General features: G+C 42.0%; 1 protein-coding gene across 4 annotated transcripts in view; it reads left to right on the top strand.

The window, feature by feature from the left end:
* otud7a (OTU deubiquitinase 7A) overlaps positions 1-22,960 on the top strand; it is a 143,175-nt gene that overhangs the window by 58,821 nt on the left and 61,394 nt on the right. Inside the window, exons 1-6 of one of the 4 annotated variants that reach the window (XM_078532439.1) lie at positions 1,393-1,485; positions 2,029-2,098; positions 2,217-2,342; positions 5,406-5,543; positions 11,057-11,211; positions 18,913-19,083. In XM_078532439.1, coding sequence (XP_078388565.1) covers positions 11,127-11,211; positions 18,913-19,083 — 256 coding nt within the window. In that variant the 5' untranslated portion in view covers positions 1,393-1,485; positions 2,029-2,098; positions 2,217-2,342; positions 5,406-5,543; positions 11,057-11,126. Of the gene's footprint in view, positions 1-1,392; positions 1,486-2,028; positions 2,099-2,216; positions 2,343-5,405; positions 5,544-11,056; positions 11,212-18,912; positions 19,084-22,960 lie in introns of those variants that run through there. The other 3 variants (XM_078532437.1, XM_078532438.1, XM_078532441.1) reach the window with 3 other exon arrangements.

Below are 22,960 nucleotides of genomic sequence, written 5' to 3' on the forward strand. Positions count from 1 at the left end.
ACAAGCAGCTTCCAAAGCCAGATTTCAAAGGTGAAAGGATACTAGATTCACCGTCAATGCCATCTGTTGTCATATTGAAGGAGAGAGATTTTTAAATTGAAATTTGGGTAGGATTTGAGTATTAAATAAAACCTCTAGGGTAGTGGTGATGCACCAGCAGCACAGTGAAATACATCAGTTTTATACTGTGATTCTTACATTATGCTCAATATGCATTTGGGTTGAAAGCCATAGCATAAAGTGGCATTTTACTAGTTTTGTTCAAAAAAGCATGACAAGTACTCTGAAAATTCCTTTGATAAACAGGAGGTGCAGAACACACCACATTAGAGTTAGCTGGATGCAAACAGTGCGGAGAGGTTAGAAGTGCATTGTCCAATTCTGTTATTGTCTGATCATACACTGACACACTGCCCATTGGGCATCATTGAATAGAAATCAGAAGTGGGAAAAGCAAGAATACTGGCTGAATCTTTTTTCTTCCTTCACAGAGAAGCAGAGCTCAATCCTGAAGTCAGCTTAATCTGCATAGATCAAGTGTTAAACCTAAAGCCCTTAATAACGTTTCTAACCATAATGTAGTTAACCAAGCCACATTGTTCTAAAAATAGCCGAATTCTCAGACAAACCGTAGTAACTGATGATGACAATCAATTAACTATTTGATATCAATTCCTGTTTAATTAGTTATGGTATCACTTATACAACAAATTAAACTGTGGCTTAATCTCTGACTGGTTTCTTTGTCACGGCAAGTGCACAGTTGTTTCTTTGATAACAATCATTCTTTCTCTGTTGACCTCATCTTTCCACTAATTATTTCTGATATATTAGTTTCCTGGCCTGTTGTACATCAGCGTTATGGAAAGTCTGTTAGTCATTTTGTAGCTAAAACTGAAAGTTTGTGTAGATTTTTTAGTTCCTGTCTGCACTTAAAGCCACTACTGTGTGGACTTGGCAACATCTCCCGCACCAAACATTGTGATCTGGATGTGGAATCTGTGTTAGACATTCACTCAGCAACACATAACCCGAAGTGGAAATCAACAAGGTCTGTGGTTGCTTTTAATAGTATCTCTTCATGAATCATTTGGTACAATTAAGAAGCAAAAACATTTCCAAGTCAACGAAATAACTAATTCGTGATGTTTAATTGGTATGTACTTTTATCAATGCTTAGTCTGTTTTGATTTTTTTTTTATTCTTGAGATGTTTTTGCATTGCAGCCTAGGTCTTGGGAGAGCGAGCTAATAACTGCTGCCCTGTATTTATTTTGTGGCTGGCTGCACAGTGGGGCCCCAACATTGTGCACACAAGGATATTAGCAGAAGTTTCTGCATAACCGCATTACAGTATCATGTTCACTAGCCCCAGTTGGACTGGTGACAGCCAGGAAAATGTAGATGAAAGCGTATCTTCATGATCACTGGTGTGGAAAGTTCTAGCATGTTCACTTTGCTGTGACAGTAGGAGATCAATGCTAAAGTAGCTGGCTTATATGTTTGAAAAGCAACCTAGAAACAGCTTTGAGTCTTCTGCACCACTGCTTAAGTACCTGCTAATGTTATAATGGCTGCTAGAAGGCTCAGATTAGCTTGTCGTGTAGGGTTTATAAAAGACATATTTAGGATATTCTTTTGTCTATTCTCTCCGATGGTCAATATTCAGAATTCATCATTTCTCCCTGTTGAAATATAAAGGAAAATTATATGTGAGCAGAGGAGGTAGTTTACTGCTGCTGTAATGACAATATGTACATGAGAATAGGGATGAAAAAGGCATTGTCTGTACATACCTTAATAATCTACCTCACTAGAATGACTAATTTTTCCTCTATATTTGTTGCTAAGGTTGCAATTATTTACTGCTTTGAAAGTATGACCAGTCATTTTTTGTTCCAATATTAACGTGTAGATGTGTGAACTAATCAGATGTAATCTATCATAAATTGTGTTTCTGTTCATAACTTTCATATAAGTTTAGGATGTATGTATGTCTAATATACATGTTTAAATTTAATCTTCCCAGATTCTGCACAGCTGAATAATCTCAAAGACTGTGCCTTTGAAGCAATTATGATGCTAAAAACATTGCATAGGTTAGTTTGAAGTTTTGATTTTGTGAAACAGAAGTTGTATTTCAGTAGAATATCTTTGGTGCAATGTTTATTAAGGATCTTTTTGAAAGCTAAGCAGTCCTCTAACTATTTCCTTCAGCTTTTAAGGATATGGACCAAATCGAAACTGTCAATGAAAGTGTGTGCAGAAGAACTGGCTTTACAATGTTCATAAGGGCACCTTCCTGTACCTTGCAGTGACCCAGATTTGGAGCACTTTCCAACAGTAAGTGCAGTGTTTTATTCAACTCCACTGAATCATGAGGTTGGGCTGAATATAAGTGCACTGAGTTAATTTGAAATATATCCCTGTAGATGTAGAACAGCAGTCACACTTGGCTATTGAAGCGAATAAACATAAAACACCTCAGTATTCCCTCTTCGCTATGTGGATGTCTGAACATGCAGCAATCTACAATATATCAAGCAGAGAGCAGGCCGTGCCCAATTCTTTTAAGATTTACACATGTGTGGTTGCACAGTGACCTTGAAGGGACCAAGCAGTGCAACAATCTGGCTGTACACTGCAAAGAGAAATTAGAAGGAACATTGGTTGTGTTTCCTGGAATTTCGAATGTTAATGGGTTCCCTGATCAAAGCTTTCAAGATATTAGGTTGAACAGATGGAGAGAATCTATTTGTGCTAGGTGGAGAGCTTAGGATGAAGGGACGTCGTCTAACAATTGGAGCCAGACTTTTCAAGGAGTTAAATTTTTAAAATTTATTCTTTCACAGGATGAGAGAGTTGCTGGCTAGGCCAGCATTTATTGCCCATCCCTAATTGCCCCGAGAAGATGGTGGAGCCACCTTCTTGAACTGCTGCAGTCCATGTGGTGTAGGTACACCCACAGCGCTGTTAGGAAATACTTTTTCATGCAACGGGTAGTAGAAGTTTGGACTTTTTTATAAATAGCAATTGATGCTGGATCAGTTGTTAATTTTAAATGTGAGATTGGTAGGTTTTTATTTAACATAAGATATGACGGGATCTGGGGCAAAAGCATGTATATGGAGGTAGATCACAGATCAGCTATGATATCAGTGAATGGTGGAATAGACTGAAGGGGCTGAAAGACATGCTCCTCTTTCTAGGTTCCTAATTCTTATGTATGGTCGATCATACAGAATCATTTCAGAAGTCCTAACAATTTTCACAGCTAGGATAGTCAGATTATGATGAAGGTTCCTTTCAAACAGAAGCTGCCTGAGTGAGTAATGGAATATTTTCTTGATTGCTGTTATCTGGTAAATATGGCATTTTCCAGCTCGGTCAAACAGAAATGTAACTAAATTGCATCAGGAGCAATGCTCAGTCCATAATTGTGTTGAGGAAGGAGTTAAACCTTGCATCTATTTATGCTTGCAAGGTTGCCCCACTCCCACACTAAGTTTTCCCACTGGTCTTTATTTAAGCTATCTACATTGAAGGGTAGTAAATAGCTCCTGCACTGAATAAACACTTAATTGGTGTGTAGAAGACATTTCTACAGATCAAACCCTGACATTAAACTTATTATATTTCATGTATTTTTGTTATCTATTGAAATTACCTGACAGTAATAATAAAAGCATTGAAGTGAAGACTTGTTTGTTGATACTAGCATTTTCTATAGGTAGAGGGATGATAGAATCAGCCATTGATAAATTAGTATGTGTTCTTGAGAATGCAGTAACGCTATTTGGCTATGGAGCCTTGACATTCCGTATAGATTAGTGGATCTTCTGCGACAACGTTCACCATATTCATAGAATTTTACAGCACTAAAGAGGACCATTTGGCCCATTGTACCTTACAATGGTCCTTTGAAAATGTCCTCCAGTCCGCCAGTTCTTTCCCCATATCCCTGCTAGTTTTTCCTTTTCAAATTATGTCCAAGTCCCTTTTGAAAGTTATTATTGAATCTGCTTTCACCACCCTTTCAGCCTGTGCATTCCAGATCATAATTTGCTGTGAAAAAAATGCTTCTTCTCTCCCCACTCTGGCTTTTTTGCTAAATACCTTAAAACTGTCCTCTGGTTACCACCCCTCCTGCCAGTGAAAACAGTTTCTCCTCATTTACGCTATCAAACCCTTCATCATTTTGAACACCTCCATTAACTTTTTCTGCTCTGCAGAGAACCACCACAGCTTTTCCAATTTCTCCATAACGAAAGTCCCTCATCCCTCATAATATTTGAGTAAATCGCTTTTGTAGTGCCTCCATTTTTAGAGTGAAATAGACTTACGGAACCAATTTTCAGGAGGGTTGGTGGAAGAGGTAGGTTTTAAAAAGACACCAGACGGATTCCTGTTATTAAGTCAAAATCACAGCTAAGATAACTGTTGAGAGGCTTGAAAGAGTAGGTTTGTTTATTGAAGATGTTAACATACTACTATATGGTACCTTATCCAATGTTTTGAAAATCCATATAAGCCACATCTACTGTATTTCCTTTCCTTCAAAGCATTCCATAATATTGACCCCACACACTTTCTTAAGAAGTCATTAATTTAATGTTTCAATGAAAATAAACATTCATGTAAGTTTTAATGTAAGAAAAGTCTTGAGGGTGCTTTACAAGGGGAAAATAATACAAGAAAATAATATAAGAATAAAGGACTGGACACAAGAGGAAAAGCTACTTAAACCTTGGTTTAAAAAAATTTGAAAGTAGCGAAAATAGTGGAAGGGTTTTAGTGAGTGAATTCCAGAGAGTAGGGCTGAGGGTGATTAAGGCTTTGCCATTAATGGTGGGCTGGGAAGGTTGAAAAATGCTTAAAGGACCATAGTTGGAGGATTGAATAGTGACATAAGGAGGTTGCAGAGGTGAGGTTGGGTAAGACTGTGGATCAATTTGAGGACAAAAATGAGGATTTTAAATTCATCGTATTGGGACTTAGTCAGTGTAGGTTAACAAAAATGCGGATGGGTAACTAAAATTCATTGTGGGGCAAGAGATTGGTGGCTAATTTCTGAATAAGTTCAAAGCAGAGGGTGAGATAGAAAGGAGAACATTGGAGAAATCCAGAGGCGACAAAGTGTAGATTACAATTTTGACAGCAATTGATGTAATGTAGGGGTGGAAACACTGGATGTTGCAGAGATGAAAGTAAGTGGTATTGGTGAGGGATAGGATGCGGAGTTCAAAACTCGTTTCTGTGTTGTGTAGGGTGCCAAGGGTTTCAATGGCTTGGTTTAGGCTGAGGAGAGAACAAGAGTGAAGTGCATTGGGGGAATTGAAGATGACAAATTTGGTCTTCCCGTTGCTCAGTTGGAAGAAATTTGGACTAATGCACAACTTGTATCAGACAGGAAGCCTGACAGCACAGTTGTGGTCGAGCATAGAATGAAGCGCTAGAGGCAAAGTTGGGTGTCATCAGCATATAAATGAAACCTGATCCCATGCCTGCGAATGATGTCACTGAGATCCTTACTAACTCAGACAGGTTTTTTTTTGTAAAAATATACTTTATTCATAAAAAATCTTCAATCACATTCAAAACCATTTCAAAAACAACATTACAAGGGTACAATCCAGGTTAAACTTTTACAAAATGTATCACCAGGTGCATCAGTACAAACAATATTACAATCATTTACAGCCTTTCATTTTGATCTGTACAGCCCGAGGGGCTCTAAACAGTTCCCAGTCTCTCGGTGCGCTGTGGTAGAAAGGTCTTAGACAGCGACCCTTCCCCATTGCGCCTTTGCGGCAGCTGCCCCAAGCTTTAGTGCGTCCCTCAGCACGTAGTCCTGGACTTTGGATTGTGCCAGTCCGCAACAATCGGTCGGGGACAACTCTTTGTGCTGGAAGACCAACAAGTTTCGGGCAGACCAAAGCGCGTCTTTCACCGAGTTGATGATCCTCCAGCTGCAGTCGATGTTTGTCTCGGTGTGTGTCCCTGGGAACAGCCCGTAGAGCACAGAGTCCTGTGTCACAGAACTGCTCGGGATGAACCTCGACAGCAACCACTGCGTCTCTCTCCAGACTTTCTTTGCAAAGGCACAATCCACAAGGAGGTGAACAACGGTCTCTTCCCCACCACAGCCACCTCGAGGGCAACGTGCAGAGGGGGTGAGACTCCTGGCGTGTAGGAAGGATCTGACGGGGAGGGCCTTTCTCACCACCAGCCAAGCCACGTCTTGGTGTTTGTTGGAAAGTTCTGGCGATGAGGCATTCTGCCAAATGACTTTGACAGTCTGCTCGGGGAACCATCCCACAGGGTCCACCCTCTCCTTTTCCCTCAGGGCCTCTAGGACGTTACGTGCTGACCACTGCCTGATGGACTTGTGGTCAAAGGTGTTTTTCTGCATAAATTTTTCCACCAGGGACAGGTGGTACGGCACGGTCCAACTACTTGGAGCGTTCCGCGGCAGCGTGGCCAGACCCATCCTTCGCAACACCGGGGACAGGTAGAACCTCAGCACGTAGTGACACTTGGTGTTTGCGTACTGAGGGTCTACGCACCGCTTGATGCAGCCACACAAAGGTGGCCATCAGTATGAGGGCGATGTTGGGCACGTTTTTTCCCCCTTTATCTAGAGGCTTGTACATCGCGTCCCTGCAGACACGATCCATTTTCGACCTCCAGATAAAGCGGAAGATGGCTCGAGTGATCGCCATCGCGCAGGAGTGTGGAATGGGCCAGACCTGCGCCACGTACAGCAACAGCGAGAGTACCTCACACCTGATGACCAGGTTCTTACCCGCAATGGAGAGGGAGCGTCGCTCCCACATGCCCAGTTTCCTTTTCACCATAGCCACTCGCTCCTTCCAGTTTCTAACGCATGCCCCGGTCCCTCCGAACCATATCCCCAGCACCTTCAGGCCGTCAGCCCTGACAGTGAAGGGGACAAAGGATCGGTCAGCCCAGTTCCCAAAGAACATGGCCTCGCTCTTCCCACGATTTACCTTGGCTCCCGAGGCCAGTTCGAACTGGTCGCAGACGTGCATCAGTCTGCGCACCGACAGCGGATCCGAGCAGAAGACGGCGACGTCGTCCATGTACAGGGAGGCTTTTACCTGAGTGCCTCCACTGCCTGGGATCGTCACTCCTCTTATGCCCGGATCCTTCCTGATGGACTCGGCAAAGGGTTCTATGCAGCACACGAAAAGGACAGGCGAGAGAGGACAGCCCTGCCTGACTCCAGATTTAATCGGAAAGCTATCTGTTTCCCACCCATTGATTGAGACTGCGCTACTGATGTTAGTGTAGAGCAGTTGGAACTCAGACAGGTATGTTTTTCATACTTTCTGGAGACACTATCATTTTCCGTAAAATGCTGAAAGCTGTCCTGAAACTGACAATTCTGGCACCCAGCCTCAGTCAGTGTATGTCTAAAGGTCTGGTTGTTGAGAGGAACAGACTGAATACTCAGAGGTTGCATAACTTGGGTCTTTGCTATGATTGTAGTCTGTCACAAGCCTCCACCTTCATTTAAAGTTATATAATTGTAAATGGAAAAGACTTGGACATATGTAAATGGAAAAGACTTGGACATATGTAAATGGAAAAGACTTGGACATATGTAAATGGAAAAGACTTGGACATATGTGTCTAGATCAAGGAAGATCACATATCAAACTTATCAGCTGTTGATCTGAATCTGCTGTTATATCTCCTGTTAAATTGCTGGATACTGTAGAACACTTAGGAATCTTGGAAAATCTATCGTTTTGGTGTTTATATTTCTTACGTTACCTGCCAGGTGAAAGAAATACCTACTATGGTTGCTGAAACTAGGAGTAGTCTGACATGATTATAATTCTTGTCCTTCTCCGCATATGAACTGGTTCTGGTGTGTACATTTCCTCAAATGTGGTTATATCTGTATCCAATAATGCTAATTTAATGGCCAAGTTTGCTTAGTACCATGCTTTTCCTTTAACTGGCTAGTGGCTGCTGTAAACCCTTCCATTCCATTCCATATTGCTTGTTGTCAACCAGAATTCATTCCACCATTGCCTCCTGCCTCAACTTTCCTTTCTCCTCCCCTTCTTTTCATCCAGCTATCCTACCTTTTGTGCCCCTTTCGACATGACCATGACCTCCCTCTTCCCTCATACCCTCATTCATCCTTCGGTACTCCACAGCGATTCTTATTTTCATAACATTGTCTTGGTGTTGGACCCCCCCCTGAATGAGCTCTTCTCTGTACTGTACTTAGCATTTTTCAGAAGGTACATCCCAGGACCGATCAGTGGCTGTTGCAGAGCATCAATTCACGTGGCCCCAACTTATCTCCCAGCAACACGTCACTGTGAATGCTCCTTGGAAACTGACCTCCCTAACTCCTCCTTCGTCTTTCCCAGCTCTTCCCTTTCAACCTATCTTGTCAGAAAACCTAAAATTACCACTGCTTTCCTATATCTCTCCAGAATATACATTTAGCTGTGAGCAAGATGCTTGCCATTCATCAGCTTAATCCACATATTTCCGTTGACACCCTTGCTCTGACGGAGATATGACTGTTGTCCAGCTGCTCTTTCTCCATTCCACCTGGAAATACATTTTACCAAGCTGTCATGGTGGTGACATGACCTTCATCAGCACATCTGAATCTGGCCTCTTGATCTACTTCCACACCACCTTCTTCTCTTTTGAAATATTTTTCTATTCTTCCTATCAAAAGTGCCTCTTAGCTTTTTGCCTGCTTTAGTACTGAGATGTCAGCATACCCCCGCTCTCTCTCTCTTCTCTCAGTCTCTGCACTGTGTGACTCCTCATCCTCAACCCATAATCCAGCTGCATCAGCTTCCTCTGTTTTGACTTCGCCCTCCTCTCTTCCTCCCTCAACCTCGCCCGCTAAACTCCACCACTCATATACTTGGGAACCTCCTTGACTTCATCACTGCCCTGGCTCTCTGTATCCAAGGTTTTAATCACTTGAGACAATCTTTGTCCAACCCTTCATTACTCTTGTGACCATATCCTCCTGCTCTTCCTTCAATCTCTTCTTTTCATTGTCCACCTATGGAAATAATTCCTGATTTCCATCACAAAACTTGTTTAGAAGTTTCCATATCCGTGATGTTGATCTGCCATTTCTCATTGCACCTCTGCTGTAATAGCCTGCTTAATTACCACCTTGTTTTGTCTTTGACGCCATTGCGTCCTTCAATTCAAGCACTGTCTTCCATCCTGGTCCCCATACTGGTACATCTGCTGTTTTTGTTTTTTGCTTCCTGAAGTCAGAGGGGCATTGATTTGAATTTACCAGTAGTAGGACTGGCCTAGTCATGAATCACCCAAACTGGCTTGGCCACGTGAAATGCTACTGTGATTCACTGAAATCATTTGTTACTTAAGGTTTATGGTAAGGATAACACCATGCCTCAATCCCACTCCACTCAACCGCTGTTCTTGGTTTCATATGCTGTCTGACATTGTCAACGTTCCCTTTTTCTCGAGCACTGTATCAATCATCTTAAAAATTCACTTGCATCATCTGCCCTGTCAAGCTACTGTATCAGTTCTAATCTCCCCTTTCTTTCCAAGGCCCTAAGAAATGTTGTTGCACATGAGCTCCATATCCATCTCCGCTAAAATTTCCTGTTTGCGTCTCTGCAGTCTGACTTCCAATCTTTACACAGCACTAAAATAACTCTAGCTAAAGTCATGAATGACATCATTTTGACACTGACTATGGGGCTTTAACTCTTTTTGTGCTGTTGTTATGATTATTATACCATCCACCTCCAATGTTTCTCTTTTTACAGCTCCAGGGGACCACCTTTGCATGGCTGCATTTCTCCAATGTGCATCTCTAGCAATGTTTTCTCTTCCCTCCCCTGCACTGGCAATTCCAGGATCTACCAAGAATCTGTCCTCTGCCCCTTCTCTTCCTAATCTGCATTTTTTTCTTGTATCTGGTCAGCTTTCATTAATAAGTATTTGTCTTGAATTCTGAATATCACATCCACAAAAATTTTGGCCTCTGCAGCATCCCTTCACATTCCCCTGCACAACTGAGTCTCCCAGTAGCCCAACAAAAAGCAACAGGTTTAGAAATGATATAAAACCTTATTACAGACTTGGGAGCAACAACGCCAAACTTCTCTATAGTGAAGTTTGAATGTCCTTCATTAAATATAATAACACGTTTTTGGAGATTAAGTTACCTTGTTTGCATTTTGATTCATTTTTACACAATTTTGATTTAATTTGCAGGGTTCTACCTAAACAAAATCAATTACATTAAGTTATTCTGCTATGACACTGACTCATGTCAAGCACTGGTGGCTTCATTTGCAAATTATGCAGTTGATCCTGCTTTTGAAATACAAGCTCAATCAAATACCTTTATTTAAGCGGATGAGTGTACAAACCATCATTACTGAACATGTGATATAGGCCTAGAAACAGAAAATGCTGGCAAGTGGAGAGAGAAAGAGTTAAATGTTCCAAGTTGATGACCTTGAGCCACGCCATCGCCCTGAAACGTTAACTCTGTTTCTCCCTCCACAGATGCTGCCTGACCTGCTGCATATTTACACCATTTTCTGTTGAGATTTCAGCTCCTGCCTTTGTATGTGTGATACAGGCATGTTTTACTGGCTAAGAAGCTGTGTTGCTTTGGATTTTAATTCTGGTTCTTAATTACTTATTGCAGTGAAATGGAACAGTCATTAACTTTCTGTTGTATGCTGTTTGCAGTTGTGGATTGTTTTCTTTTATTCTTTCGGTTCCTAAGATATGAGTCATTGTCACACACTGGTGGGGTTGTTACTTTCACAGCTACTGGATGGTACAAAACAGTTAGGAGTGAGCTGCTGCATTCATATTACTTTGCAGCAGCAGAAAACAAGCAAGTAATTCTGTGAGGGATGTGATACTTCCCTGACTGACTGCAGCAATTAGTGGGAAGTAGCCATGAACTCTTCCTGGATTGATCATTGATATAAAGTTTGTTTTATATGCCCTGGCAACTATTCTTATTTTCTTATTGTTTTCAACAGATGACCGACTAAAAGCCTGACGACCAAAACCAGTTCAGCTGTGGGTCAAATAGTGCGTCTACATGATCACATGACTCTTGATATGGATGCGGTCCTGTCAGACTTTGTTCGCTCCACGGGGGCAGAACCTGGTCTGGCAAGAGACCTGCTGGAAGGTGAGTTAAATGCTGCAGAACAAATATTGTTAAGTGTTACATGATGTTATGTAATCTTGATTGAAGAAGGGTAGAATATTTTTGTGATGCGCGTTTTTTTTCCAATACCCTTTGCCATATTCAGTATTGTTTCTAAAATTTAGAATTTCTTGACCTAACCAGTATGATTTTCTGGTTGACTAAGGCAAATTTGCTTCACTGCTGCATTAACATGTTACAATGCAGAACACTGCTACTTATACTAATTGTTCATATTTTGCAAAATTGTAAAAGAAATTTATTCTTTGAAGTTGCTTTACTCCATAATGGTCAGAATTTGTGTCTCTGTATATCTAACTTTTCAATTAGATGCTTAATCTTAGTCCCATTCTTGTTTCTCCTTGAATATAAACTTGGGAGGAGTTTTGATAGAGGTATTCAAAATCATGAGGGGTCCGGACAGAGTAGATAGGGAGAAACTATTCCCATTGGTGGAAAAATCAAGAACAAAAGAGAACAGATTTGAGGTAATTGGCATAAGAAGCAATGAGGAAAACCTTTTTCATGTAGCGAGTGGTTAGGATCTGGAATGCCCTGCTTGAGAGTGTGATGGGGGTAGGGTCAATTGAGACATTCAAGAGGAAATTGGATTATTATCTGAAAAGGAAGAATGTGCAAGGTTACAAGGAGAAGGCAAGGGGAGTGGCTATAGGTGAATTGCTCCTTCCAAGAACCGGCACAGACACAACAGGCTAAATGTCCTCCTCCTGTGCTGTAGCCATTCTGTGATATTGATGTTTTCACAGCAGAGATCTGTTTCCAAACATGCAGTTGTATTTTGATGTCAGGGCCCTTCATTAAATTCCTGCCAACCTCTTTGCTCAGTTCCTCAGGGTAGTGTACCAGGCCCAAACATCTTACAGCTGTTTCATCAGTGACCTTCCCTTTATCATAAGGTCAAAAGTGGGAATGTTCACTGATGATTGCACACTGTTCACCTTTCACGATTCCTCAGATGCTGAAGCAGTCAGTGTCCATAAGCAGCAAGACTTGGACAACATTCATGTTTAGGCTGTTAAGTGGCAAGTAACATTTGTGCCCCACAAGTGTCAGGCAATGACAATCTCCAACTGGAGAGAATCCAACCATCTCCCCTTGACATTCAATGGCATTTCCATCGCTGAACCCCCCACTATCAAAATCTTGGGGTTACCATTGACCAGAAACTGAACTGTACCAGCTATATAAATAGTGTAGCTACAAGATCACATCAGAGGCTGGGAATTCTGTGGCAAGTAACTCACTTCCTGACTCTTCAAAGTCTGTCCACCATCTACAAGGAGGTGACAAGTCAGAAGTGTAATGGAATACTCTCCCTTTGCGTGGATTAGTGCAGCTCCAACAACACTCAGAGCTCCAGGACAAAGCCATCTGCTTGATTGCCACCTCATCCACCACCTTAAACATTCACCCCCTCCACCACCAACGTACAGTGGCAGCAATATGTGCAATCTACAAGACTCACTTCAGCAACTCATCAAGGCATCTTCATCAGCACCTTCCAAACCTGTGACCTCTTATCATGTCGAAGGGCAATAGCAGCAGATGCATGGGAACACCACCACCACTCCCAAGTTCCCCTCCAAGCCACATACCATCCTGGCTTGGAACTATATTGTTGTTCATTTACTGTCACTGGGTCAAAATCCTGGAAGTCTCTTCCTAACAGCACTGTGGGTGTACCTACACCACATGGACTGCAGCAGTTCAAGAAGGCAGTTCACTACCGCCACCTCAAGGGCAACTAGGGATGGTCAATAAATGCTGGCCTAGTCAGTGATGCACAGATCCCGTGAAAGAATTTAAAAAATTGGGCTGCTATTGGTCATCATCTAGCAATCTTCAAATTTACCTGCAGCACTCTGCATTCTCCGTCGGCTTGGCAATAGAAGACTTGTTGACATCCTTTTTGTACTAAAGAGAGTATTGCAATGAGCCAATACAACAGCTTGTGCTGCATTCTGGTGAGGTCATGGGTGATAAAGGAGCAAGTGATCCTTTGACTGACCACAGTATGCATGCTGGATTATTATTTTTTATAAACAGGGATTACAGAAAATGAATAATGACTACTATTTCTCTTGGTACTCTTTGTATTATTTTGAAACATACTAAATGAATTTTGTAATTCCTTTGCTTTATAATGCTCCCATCAGCTGAATTCACTTTAAGATTGTAAATAATTGTAGCAGAATTGAACTTTGATCAGGAGTAGTGCTGGGATGGTTCCTACTCCATCTAAATAATAGCTTATACACATGTATGAAATTCCTTGGGTCCCTAATAAAATGTAACTCAGTGGATCAGGATTGTATAACCAGAGTGCTAATAACCTGACACCTTAAAAATGCAGCACTATGAGAAATGTGTTATTTAAAACATTGTGCATTGTTTGTTTTATTTAGCTTTCCCCTCTGCTCTTCTGTCATGAAGGCATCAGCATTTGTATGGTGCGATAAGCACTGGCAGTTTTCTGGTGCCTTGATCCAACAGCCAAACTTCATGTATAATATCCTTCATGTATCAATATTTGGGGGAGTTGACATTGACCAGAAACTGAACTGGACCAGCCATATAAATACTGGCTACAAGATCAGGTCAGAGGCTGGGAATTCTGTGGCGAGTAATTCACTTCCTGACTCCCCAAAGCCTGTCCACCATCTACAAGGCTCAAGTCAGGAGTGTGTTACTCCCCACTTGCCTGGATCAGTGCAGCTCCCACAACACTCAAGAAGCTCAACACCGTCCAGGACAAAGCAGCCTGCTTGATTAGCACCCCATCAACCAGCTTAACCATTAACTCCCTCCACCACTGAAGCACAGTGGCAGCAGTGTGTACCATATACAAGATGCACTGCAGCAATTTGTCAAGCCATCTTTGACAGCATCGTCCTAACCCATGATCTCCACCACCAAGAAGGACAAGGGCAGCAGAACTGCCAGCTGCAAGTTCCCCTCCAAGTCATTCACCATCCTGACTTGAAACTATATCACTATTTCTTCACTGTCGCTGGATCAAATTCCTGGAGCTCCCTTCCTAACAGAACGGTGGGTGTACCTCTGGCACATGGATTGCAGTGGCTCAAGAAGGTGGCTCATCACCACCTTCTCGAGGACAATTAGGGATGGGCAACAAATGCTGGCTTAGCCAGTGACGCCCACATCCTGAGAGAAAATAAGAAAAGGCAGGGTTTTAAGTGCTGGCTTTCTATTGATTCTGTGTTGATGAAAACTGATTTTTTCCAACATCCACGTTTATGGGCCTTTCAGCACGAGTCAGTGGGACTACTGAAGATGGATTCCTGAACGTTTTCAGCACTCACCCGTCCCGCTGCCCCTAACTCGGTGTTGCTCAGGCCAGTTTTCATGTCCTCAGTTGCCTTGGCTGAGATCAGCCAACTTGGCATGGTGTGGGGTTCAAAACTGACACCTTATTTCTCTGCTTCGCTGCTCACTCTAAAATTGCAGAGGCATCAGCATATTGATGTGAAATATTGAGCATCATGTTCTGCATATCCTTTAAGTAGTGCTCAGCAATATAAATTAATACCATTTCTTGAATGTTCATGTAACTTAAAAGATAAAAGAGAGTTTTTAAAAATTCATTCATGAGATGTGGATGTCGCTGGCTAGGCCAGTATTTATTGCCCATTCCTACTTGCTCTTGAGAAGGTGGTCCTGAACTGCCGCCTTGAACTGCTGCAGTCTTTGGTGTAGGTACACCCACACTGCTGCTCCAGAGGGTATTCCAGGATTTTGACCCAGCAACAGTGAAGGAACGGCGATACATTTTCAAGTCAGGATGCTGAATGGCCTGGAGAGGAACTTCCAGGTGGTGGTGTTACCATGTGTCTGCTGCCCTTGTCCTTTTAGATGATAGTGGTTGTGGGTTCCCAGATGGTAGTGGTCTGCCATGGTGGGATTCGAACTTGTGTCCCCATAACATTACCTTGGGTCTCTATTATTAGTCCTGTGACGATACCACTATGCCAGCGCCTCCCCTTAAATTTGGTCATAATTTCAAAATACTTGTTGCTTTCCCCCACCCAGTAATAAGTTAACTTGTGGAGCCCCCACTCTCTGCATCATGTAAGGTTGGATAAGGGAAGCTTCGTTGCGTTTTAAATTTTTTTATATGGAATCTGGAGAACAATGGTAAAGCCACATTATTGACCAAATTTGTTGGCCTGAAAAGAGAGTGGTGCATCTTCTTGAACCACTCCAATTCTTACGTAGAATTACATAGGTTATACAGCATAGAAACAAGCCATTTACTTCAACCAGCCCAAGCTGCATTTATTCCCCACTCGAGTCTCCTTCATCCTTCCTCACTTAACTCTGTGAGCAACTCGGTTCCCTTTCCTCTCATATGCTAATCTAGCTTCCCCTTAAATGCATCTATTCCTGTGATAGTGAGTTCCAAATTCTCATCACTCTCTGGTTAAAGAAGTTTCTCCTGAATATGCCATTTCACTTCTTGGTGATTACCTTACTTTGATCTCCAGTTTTAATTTTCCCCCACAAGTAGAAAAACACTCTGGATAGAATTTTCTGTGCCCGCTGGCAGGGGGCATGACAGGTGGCATGCGCGGACAATATAGCGTGATCGGCTTCATGACAGCAGGAAGGCAGGTTGCAATTCTCTGCTCAGCCTGCCAACAGCAGGCCGTGCTTCCCACCAATGGTCGCCGAAGAGATTTTTGTAGTACATTAGCATATCATTAAAAGGCCATCCCGCCAGGCTCTTGGACCCCCCTCTGGATCGTCCGTCCACGTCGGCGGGAAAGCACGTCAGCCTGTTTCACAACAGCACACTGGTGACGTGCACTTGGCAGCCTTTACTTTGGGGGAACTGGAGGGTGAGTAGATAGCATCGTTCTGCAGAGGTCGCCTGTTGCTTTGCAGGCTTCGGGGCGCAGGGTGGGGGTTGCTGGGATGAAGTGCCGCTCTGCCACGGAGGTGACTGTTGTTGGGGGCGGGGGGGGGGTGTGTCCAGGGGGGCAACTGCTGCCCTGGTGTTGGATCCCGTGCGCAAGAAATCGAGTTGGGGGCAGGCACGGAGGCACCAAAGTGCCACCAAGCACTCCAGATCTCGAGGAATGAGGAGTCATAACTATGAAATATTTACATTGTTTCAAAAGTGTTTGGTTTTATGTTTTTTACATCTTGAAGTGAAGTTAAAGGGTGCTCAAGTTATTTTAAACTTACAGATTAAGCTTTTTTTTTCCTTATGGCGAGTTACAAGTCCGACTGAGTGAAGAAATTCCCTTCCCTGAGGCACTTTACTGAATCAACTAGGATTTTACAATAACTTTCATTGTTTCTTTTCTGATACCAGCCTACAGTACAGTCAATTAATTGAATTCATTCTCCCTACTTTTATGGTATGATCAAACTGAGAACCACTGGGTTTGCAGTGTAGTTCCATAAACAGCTGACTGCTATATCCTTAAACAGGCTTCATGGGAGAAATTTAGAACTTAATTTTTTCCCTTGTAAAATTTTCAATTGATATTTCCCTGTTTTATTAAGATCCTGAAGGGGCCTGATAGGGTAGACGCTGAGAGATTATTCCACTGGTTGGGGAATCTAAAACATGGGGGCACAGTCGCAGGATAAGGGTCCGATCATTTAGGACTGAATTGATGAGAAGTTACTTCACTCAAAGGGGTGTGAATCTTTGGACTTCTCTACTCCAGAGGGTTGTGGATGTTCCATTGTTGAATACATTTAAATCTGGAATAGACAGATTTTTGGGGTCTCAGGGAATCAAGGGATGTGGGGAGCTGGTGAGAAAGTGGAGTTGAAGACAAAGGTTAGCCATGAAGGTATTGAGTGGCGGAGCAGGCTTGAGGAGCCACATGGTCTACTTCTCCTAATTCTTGTGTTCTTGTGTTTTTATCATGAATTGTAACTTAGTTAAGATTGTGTGCTGATGTGCTTAAAGGTTAGAATTTAATCACGGTATTAAATTTTTAAGAAAGTATTAACTGATATTTTACAGCAAGGTCAGTTTTATGATTTAGAAATTATATGGAAGTACTGATAACATAACTGTAGCTGTTTATTTTAAAATGGAATTTTTCCCTACTTATAAATGTGGTAAAGGCTTACAGCCAAAGGGAATGCAAGGTTCACCACCCCCACCGCCCACAATCTGAATTGCAACCCAGCCCATTGTCTCTATCTTCAGAAACAACTTTGCTTGATGCCTTAAAACTTAAACTTGCCTTAACTACCAAAAGCCATGATTATACGTATTACATAAACTGAAGGATATTGCCAATGCTAGTCAGAACAAGATAACACATAATTTCAAATGCATAAGAGGATGTAGTTTCAAGTTTGTGAACAGTAAGTTTAAGGCAGGTGCCAGAAAGTATTTCTTTACATAGGTGGTGATGAACAGTTGACCATGTTTCCACAAGAGTTGCTTGATGCCAGGAAAGTGGACCTGATGCAAGAAACAGCAAACTGTAATAGGGAAATTGTAGAATTGATATTTTGGAAGAATGAGATCAAATGGACTGAAGAACTACCTTCTGAATCAATAAGAAAAAAAGTTATGTAATGTCTTTCATGACCTTGGGCTATCTCACAACCAATTAATCCTTATGAAGTGTAGTCATTGTTCTAATTTTATGCACAGCAAGGTTCCAACAAACAGCAATGCGATTAATGACCCAGATAATGTGCTATTATTTCAGGAATGAATATTGGCCAGGACAATGGGAAAACTCTTGCTCTCCTTTGAACAGCCCCATGAAATCTTTAAAATCCATCTGAGAGAACAGAAAGAGCTTTGGTTTCAACTATCATTCCAAAGACAACACATTTAAGTTAATTGGCAAAAGCACTCAAGGGGAAATGGAGAAATTATTCTGCACTGTGAGCTGTTGCGACCTGGAATGTGGTGCCTGAAAGGATGGTGGAAGCAGATTCAGTAATAACTTCCAAAGGGAAATTGAATATATACTTGAAAAGGAAATTCTTGCAGGGTTATTGGGAAAGAGCAGGGGAATGGCATGAAATGGATAGCTTTCAAAGAGCTGTTACTCCACATTAGACCAATTGGCCACCTCCTTTGCAATATGATTCTATTCCTGCAACAGAATGCAGAGCTTCCTCAGTACTGTACTGAAATGTCAGCCCAGATTATGTGCCCAAATCTCTGGAGTGGGCTTGAACCCACAGCATTCTCTCTCTGAGGCGAGAGTGCTACCACTGAGCCAAGGCTACATGTGGAAAATGTTCTGTGCAGAACTGACACTGAGCTCAGTGAATCATTGCCTGATAGTGATATTGATGCTGTTAATTTGCTTTGATGAGTAGCTGTAATCATCACTTCTTTTTAAAAATAAGTTGTACACTTTTTAGAATTCTTTTGATTAATGTTTATATATAACGGGTGTGTATCCAACTATTTATTATATATAGATTGCTTAGAAACCTAATGAACAAACATTTCTGCAGTGATTGATTCTGAATTTATCTTTTCTGAATTTATCTTAACAAAGTGGCGAGGAATGCTAATATAGTCCCCAAAATGTTTGCATCCTAAATAAAGGAGCATAGAGGAAAATTAACTGTTATCTTTCCCTCTGGATACCATATCAATTACATTTGGAGAATAAGGAACAATATACAATTTTATGTTTGTAGGTAAAAACTGGGATCTGAGTGCAGCGCTGAATGACTTTGAACAACTTAGGCAAGTTCACACTGGGAACTTGCCTCATGTGTTCAATGAAGGAAGCTTCTACAAGCAGCAAGAAAAAGAACTGTCCAATCAAATGAACAAGTCTGAGCAGAGGCAGGATGAGATTACTCAAGGTAATGTGGTTTAACTGTAGGTACCTATCATTCCTGCAGGTATTTTGAATCATTTTAAAGATCTTGCATTATTTACAGTATAGTGTCTTACATCTGCAATTACAAAATAGAACAGAAGATTCTGTAAATACACAGGGCTATTAATATCAAAAAGATCATTACTCAAAACAGTCTGTCTTTGCTATGTCACATTGGTAATTGTTTATTTCACATTGTGGCAGAAAGGTGTCTGTGTGCTAGTCGCCTAACTGGGGCTCTGAGTGACTGAGCAACTTTGGCAAGAACCTGACACATGTATTCAATGCAGGAAACTTAACTAACAGCAAGAAAAAGGACTGTCCAACCAGATGAACAAGCTTGAGTAAACATTTTTGGAAAGGCAGGGTAACATTGTTCAAGGTAATATGGTTAAAGGACTTGTTTTTCACAATACTAACTGGATATCTTGTGCACAGATGCATCTTAAATATATGACAAGTTCTCAATTTTTAAATCAAAAACACAGTAATATAAACTAAAAAACCAAAAACTGCACCTGCTGGAAATGTAAAACAAAATCAAAAAAATGTGGGAAACTTTCAGCAGATCCACAGCATCTGTGGAGAGACAAATTAGTTAACATTTAAGGTTTGGACCCTTTGCCCTTTGTCAAAATATCCTCCAATTTTGGACAAGTTGATACCAGGAAAGACTTTGGCCTGGAACTTCCAAGCTCCGGGGCAGTGTATCTGAGGATGGTGGCGCTTTGGAAATTCCCAGGTAAGGATTGCATGGCAATTGCCTGAGAAGTTCCAACTTCCCTTTGGGCAATTGCTCTGCACCAAATTCTAGCTTCAGGATAAATATAGCACTGCCCTCCATTCCCCCTACCCCTACCCCATGGGTCTCACCCACCACCAAACTCCCATGGGGTTCCCACTACCCCCACCACTCCCAAATCGTACCCACTTGTTTTATACACTTATCTTCTCTCTGGATGTCAAAGTGGCTGAACCTTTAAACTTGCCTGGTTTACAGCAGCTAGTTCCATTTTAAAAAAAGGGGGTGTGACTTACCTTTGACTGTCCTGGACTTGACTGTAGGTCTTGGGAACCTGTTATGCTGGAGTGATCTCACCCGCCGGAGTCTGGCTCAGTTCGACTTAATTGCCATTCCTCCAGAAGTTATGGGCCGTTAAATCCTGTTCTCGCCAAAGATCCTGCTGACTTGCTGAGTCTTTCCAGCATATCCTATTTTAGTTTATGATGTGCATTGCTGTTTCTAAACATTTGTATATCGTTGTTTGAACACCCTGGGAGCGGTAGCCCAGATGAGAGCGATGACCTACTTGTGTCACTTCACCCTTTGTTTTATTTCGGAAGTGTGCTGCTGGTTTCCATCTGATCCATTGGAGGGCCATACTTCTAATGCCTCCTATAGCCACTATGAGAAAGGGAAATAAAACTCTGACCCTGGATGTCACTGGAGCTGTGAACTTCCATTGATATCCTAGGCATCAGCAAGTGCACTGCATGCTAGTCTCCAACTGCATATCATTGATGCAGAAGCATTGCCCAAGAATGTGTGAAATTTAAAATCAAAGTCTCATTTATTAATAATGGCTAAAATGAATATCCATGTATATTTAAATCTGGAGCACATTACCTTGACCCTTAGAGCTGGAGAGGAACTTGGAGTGGGAGGGGAAGAATCCACTTGTCATGGTCCATCTGGGTACCAATGACATTGATGAACCTAAGAAAGAGGTTCTGCTAAGGACGTATAAGACCATATGACGTAGGAGCAGAAGTAGGCCATTCAGCCCATCGAGTCTGCTCCGCCATTCAAAGAGATCAAGGCTGATCTGATAATCCTCAATTCCACTTTCCTGCCTTTTCCCCATAACGGATTAAAAATCTGGCTATCTCAGCCTTGAATATACTTAACGACCCAGTCTCCACAGCCCTCTGTGGTAAAGAATTCCACAGATTCACTACCCTCTGAGAGAAGAAATTCCTCCTTATCTCTGTCTTAAATGGGTGACCCCTTACTTTGAGATTATGCCCTCTGGTCCTAGACTCTCCCACAAGGGGAAAGAATGACTCAGCATCTACCTTGTCAAGACCCCTGAGAATCTTTTATGTTTCAATAAGGTTGCCTCTCACTCTTCTAAACTCTAATGAGTACAGGCCCAACCTACTTGGCCTCTCATCAGAAGAAAATCCCTCCATGGTTAACACACACAAGACAGAGGGACAGGATTAATGGGCCTTTTCCAGGTTGGAAAGACGTAACTAGTGGAGTACCACAAGGATCAGTCCTAGGGCCTCAATTATTTACTATCTATATCAATGACATGGAGGAGGGGGCAGAGCGTAATGTATCCAAATTTGCTGACAACACAAAAATAAGTAAGAGGGCATGTTGTGATGAGGACACAAGGAATCTGCAAGGTGATATAGACAGGTTGAGTGAGTGGGCAAAAACTTAGCAGATGGAGTTTAATGTAGAAAAGTGTGAGGTCATGCACTTTGGTAGGAAGAATCAAAAGGCAGACCATTATTTAAATGGAGAGACACTCCAAAAAAAGTGCAGCACAGAGGGACCTGGGTGTTCTTGTGCATGAAATACAAAAAGCCAGCATGCAGGTGCAGCAAGTAATTAAGAAGGCAAATGGAATTTTGTCCTATATTGCTAGAGGGTTGGAGTTTAAAAATAAGGAAGTCTTGTTACAACTGTACAGGATGTTGGTGAGGTTGCACTTGGAGTACTGTGTATTTTGGTCCCTGTATTTAAGAAAGGATATACTGGCATTGGAGGTAGTTCAGAAGGGATTCACTCGGCTGATTCCCGGGATGAAGGGGTTAACTTATCAAGAACGGCTAAACAGGTTAGGCCTTTGTTTGTTAGAGTTTAGAAGAATGAGGGGTGATCTTATTGAAACGTACAAGATTCTGAGGGGGCTTGACAGGGCAGTTGTTGAGAAGATGCCTCCGCTAGTGGAGGAATCTTGATCTAGAGGACATAGTTACAGAATAAGGGGGCTCTCATTTAAAACTGAATTGCGAAGGAATTTCTTCCCTGAGGGTAAGAGTAGTGAATGTGTGGAATTCTGTACCCCAGAGAGTTGTGGAGGCTATATCACTGAAAGTATTTAAAGAGGAGGTAGAAAGATTTTTGAAATATCGGGGAGTTGAGGGCTATGAGGAGCTGGCCCAAAAGAGGAGGCGAGGCCTGGGGTAGATAAGCCATGATCTTATTGAATGGCTGGGCAGGCTTGAGGGGCCGAACAGCCTACTCCTGCTCCTATTTCATATGCCCTTATACCCAGGATCAACCTAGTGAACCTTTTCTGGACTGTCTCCAATGCCAGTATACCTTTCCTTAGATAAGGAGACCAGAACCGTTCACAGTATTCTAGGTGTGGTCTGACTAGTGCCTTGTAAAGTTTTAGAAAGACTTTCCTATTTTTATACTCCATTCCCTTTTGAAATAAAGGCCAACATTCCATTTGCCTTAAGATAAAAACAAAATACTGCGGATGCTGGAAATCTGAAACAAAAACAGAAAATGCTGGAAAAACTCAGCAGGTCTAGCAGCATCTGTGAAGAGTCTGTATGACCCTTCAACGTGAAGGATGAGGGGTGATCTTATTGAAATGTACAAGGTTCTGAGGGGGCTTAACAAGGTAGATGTTGAGAAGATGTTTACACTAGTGGAGGAACCTCGAACTGGGGTACATAGTTGCCTGAAAAAGGGTCATATGGACTCGAAAAGTTAACTCTATTTCTCTCTCCACACATGCTGCTAGACCTGCTGAGTTTTTCTAGCATTTTCTGTTTTTGATTCTATTTGCTTTCCCTATCCTGAGTATGAGCCCCTAGGGACTAAATTAGAA

Source organism: Cetorhinus maximus, chromosome 30, assembly GCF_964194155.1.
Source record: "Cetorhinus maximus chromosome 30, sCetMax3.hap1.1, whole genome shotgun sequence".
In the NCBI taxonomy this organism is placed as follows: Eukaryota; Metazoa; Chordata; class Chondrichthyes; order Lamniformes; family Cetorhinidae; genus Cetorhinus; species Cetorhinus maximus.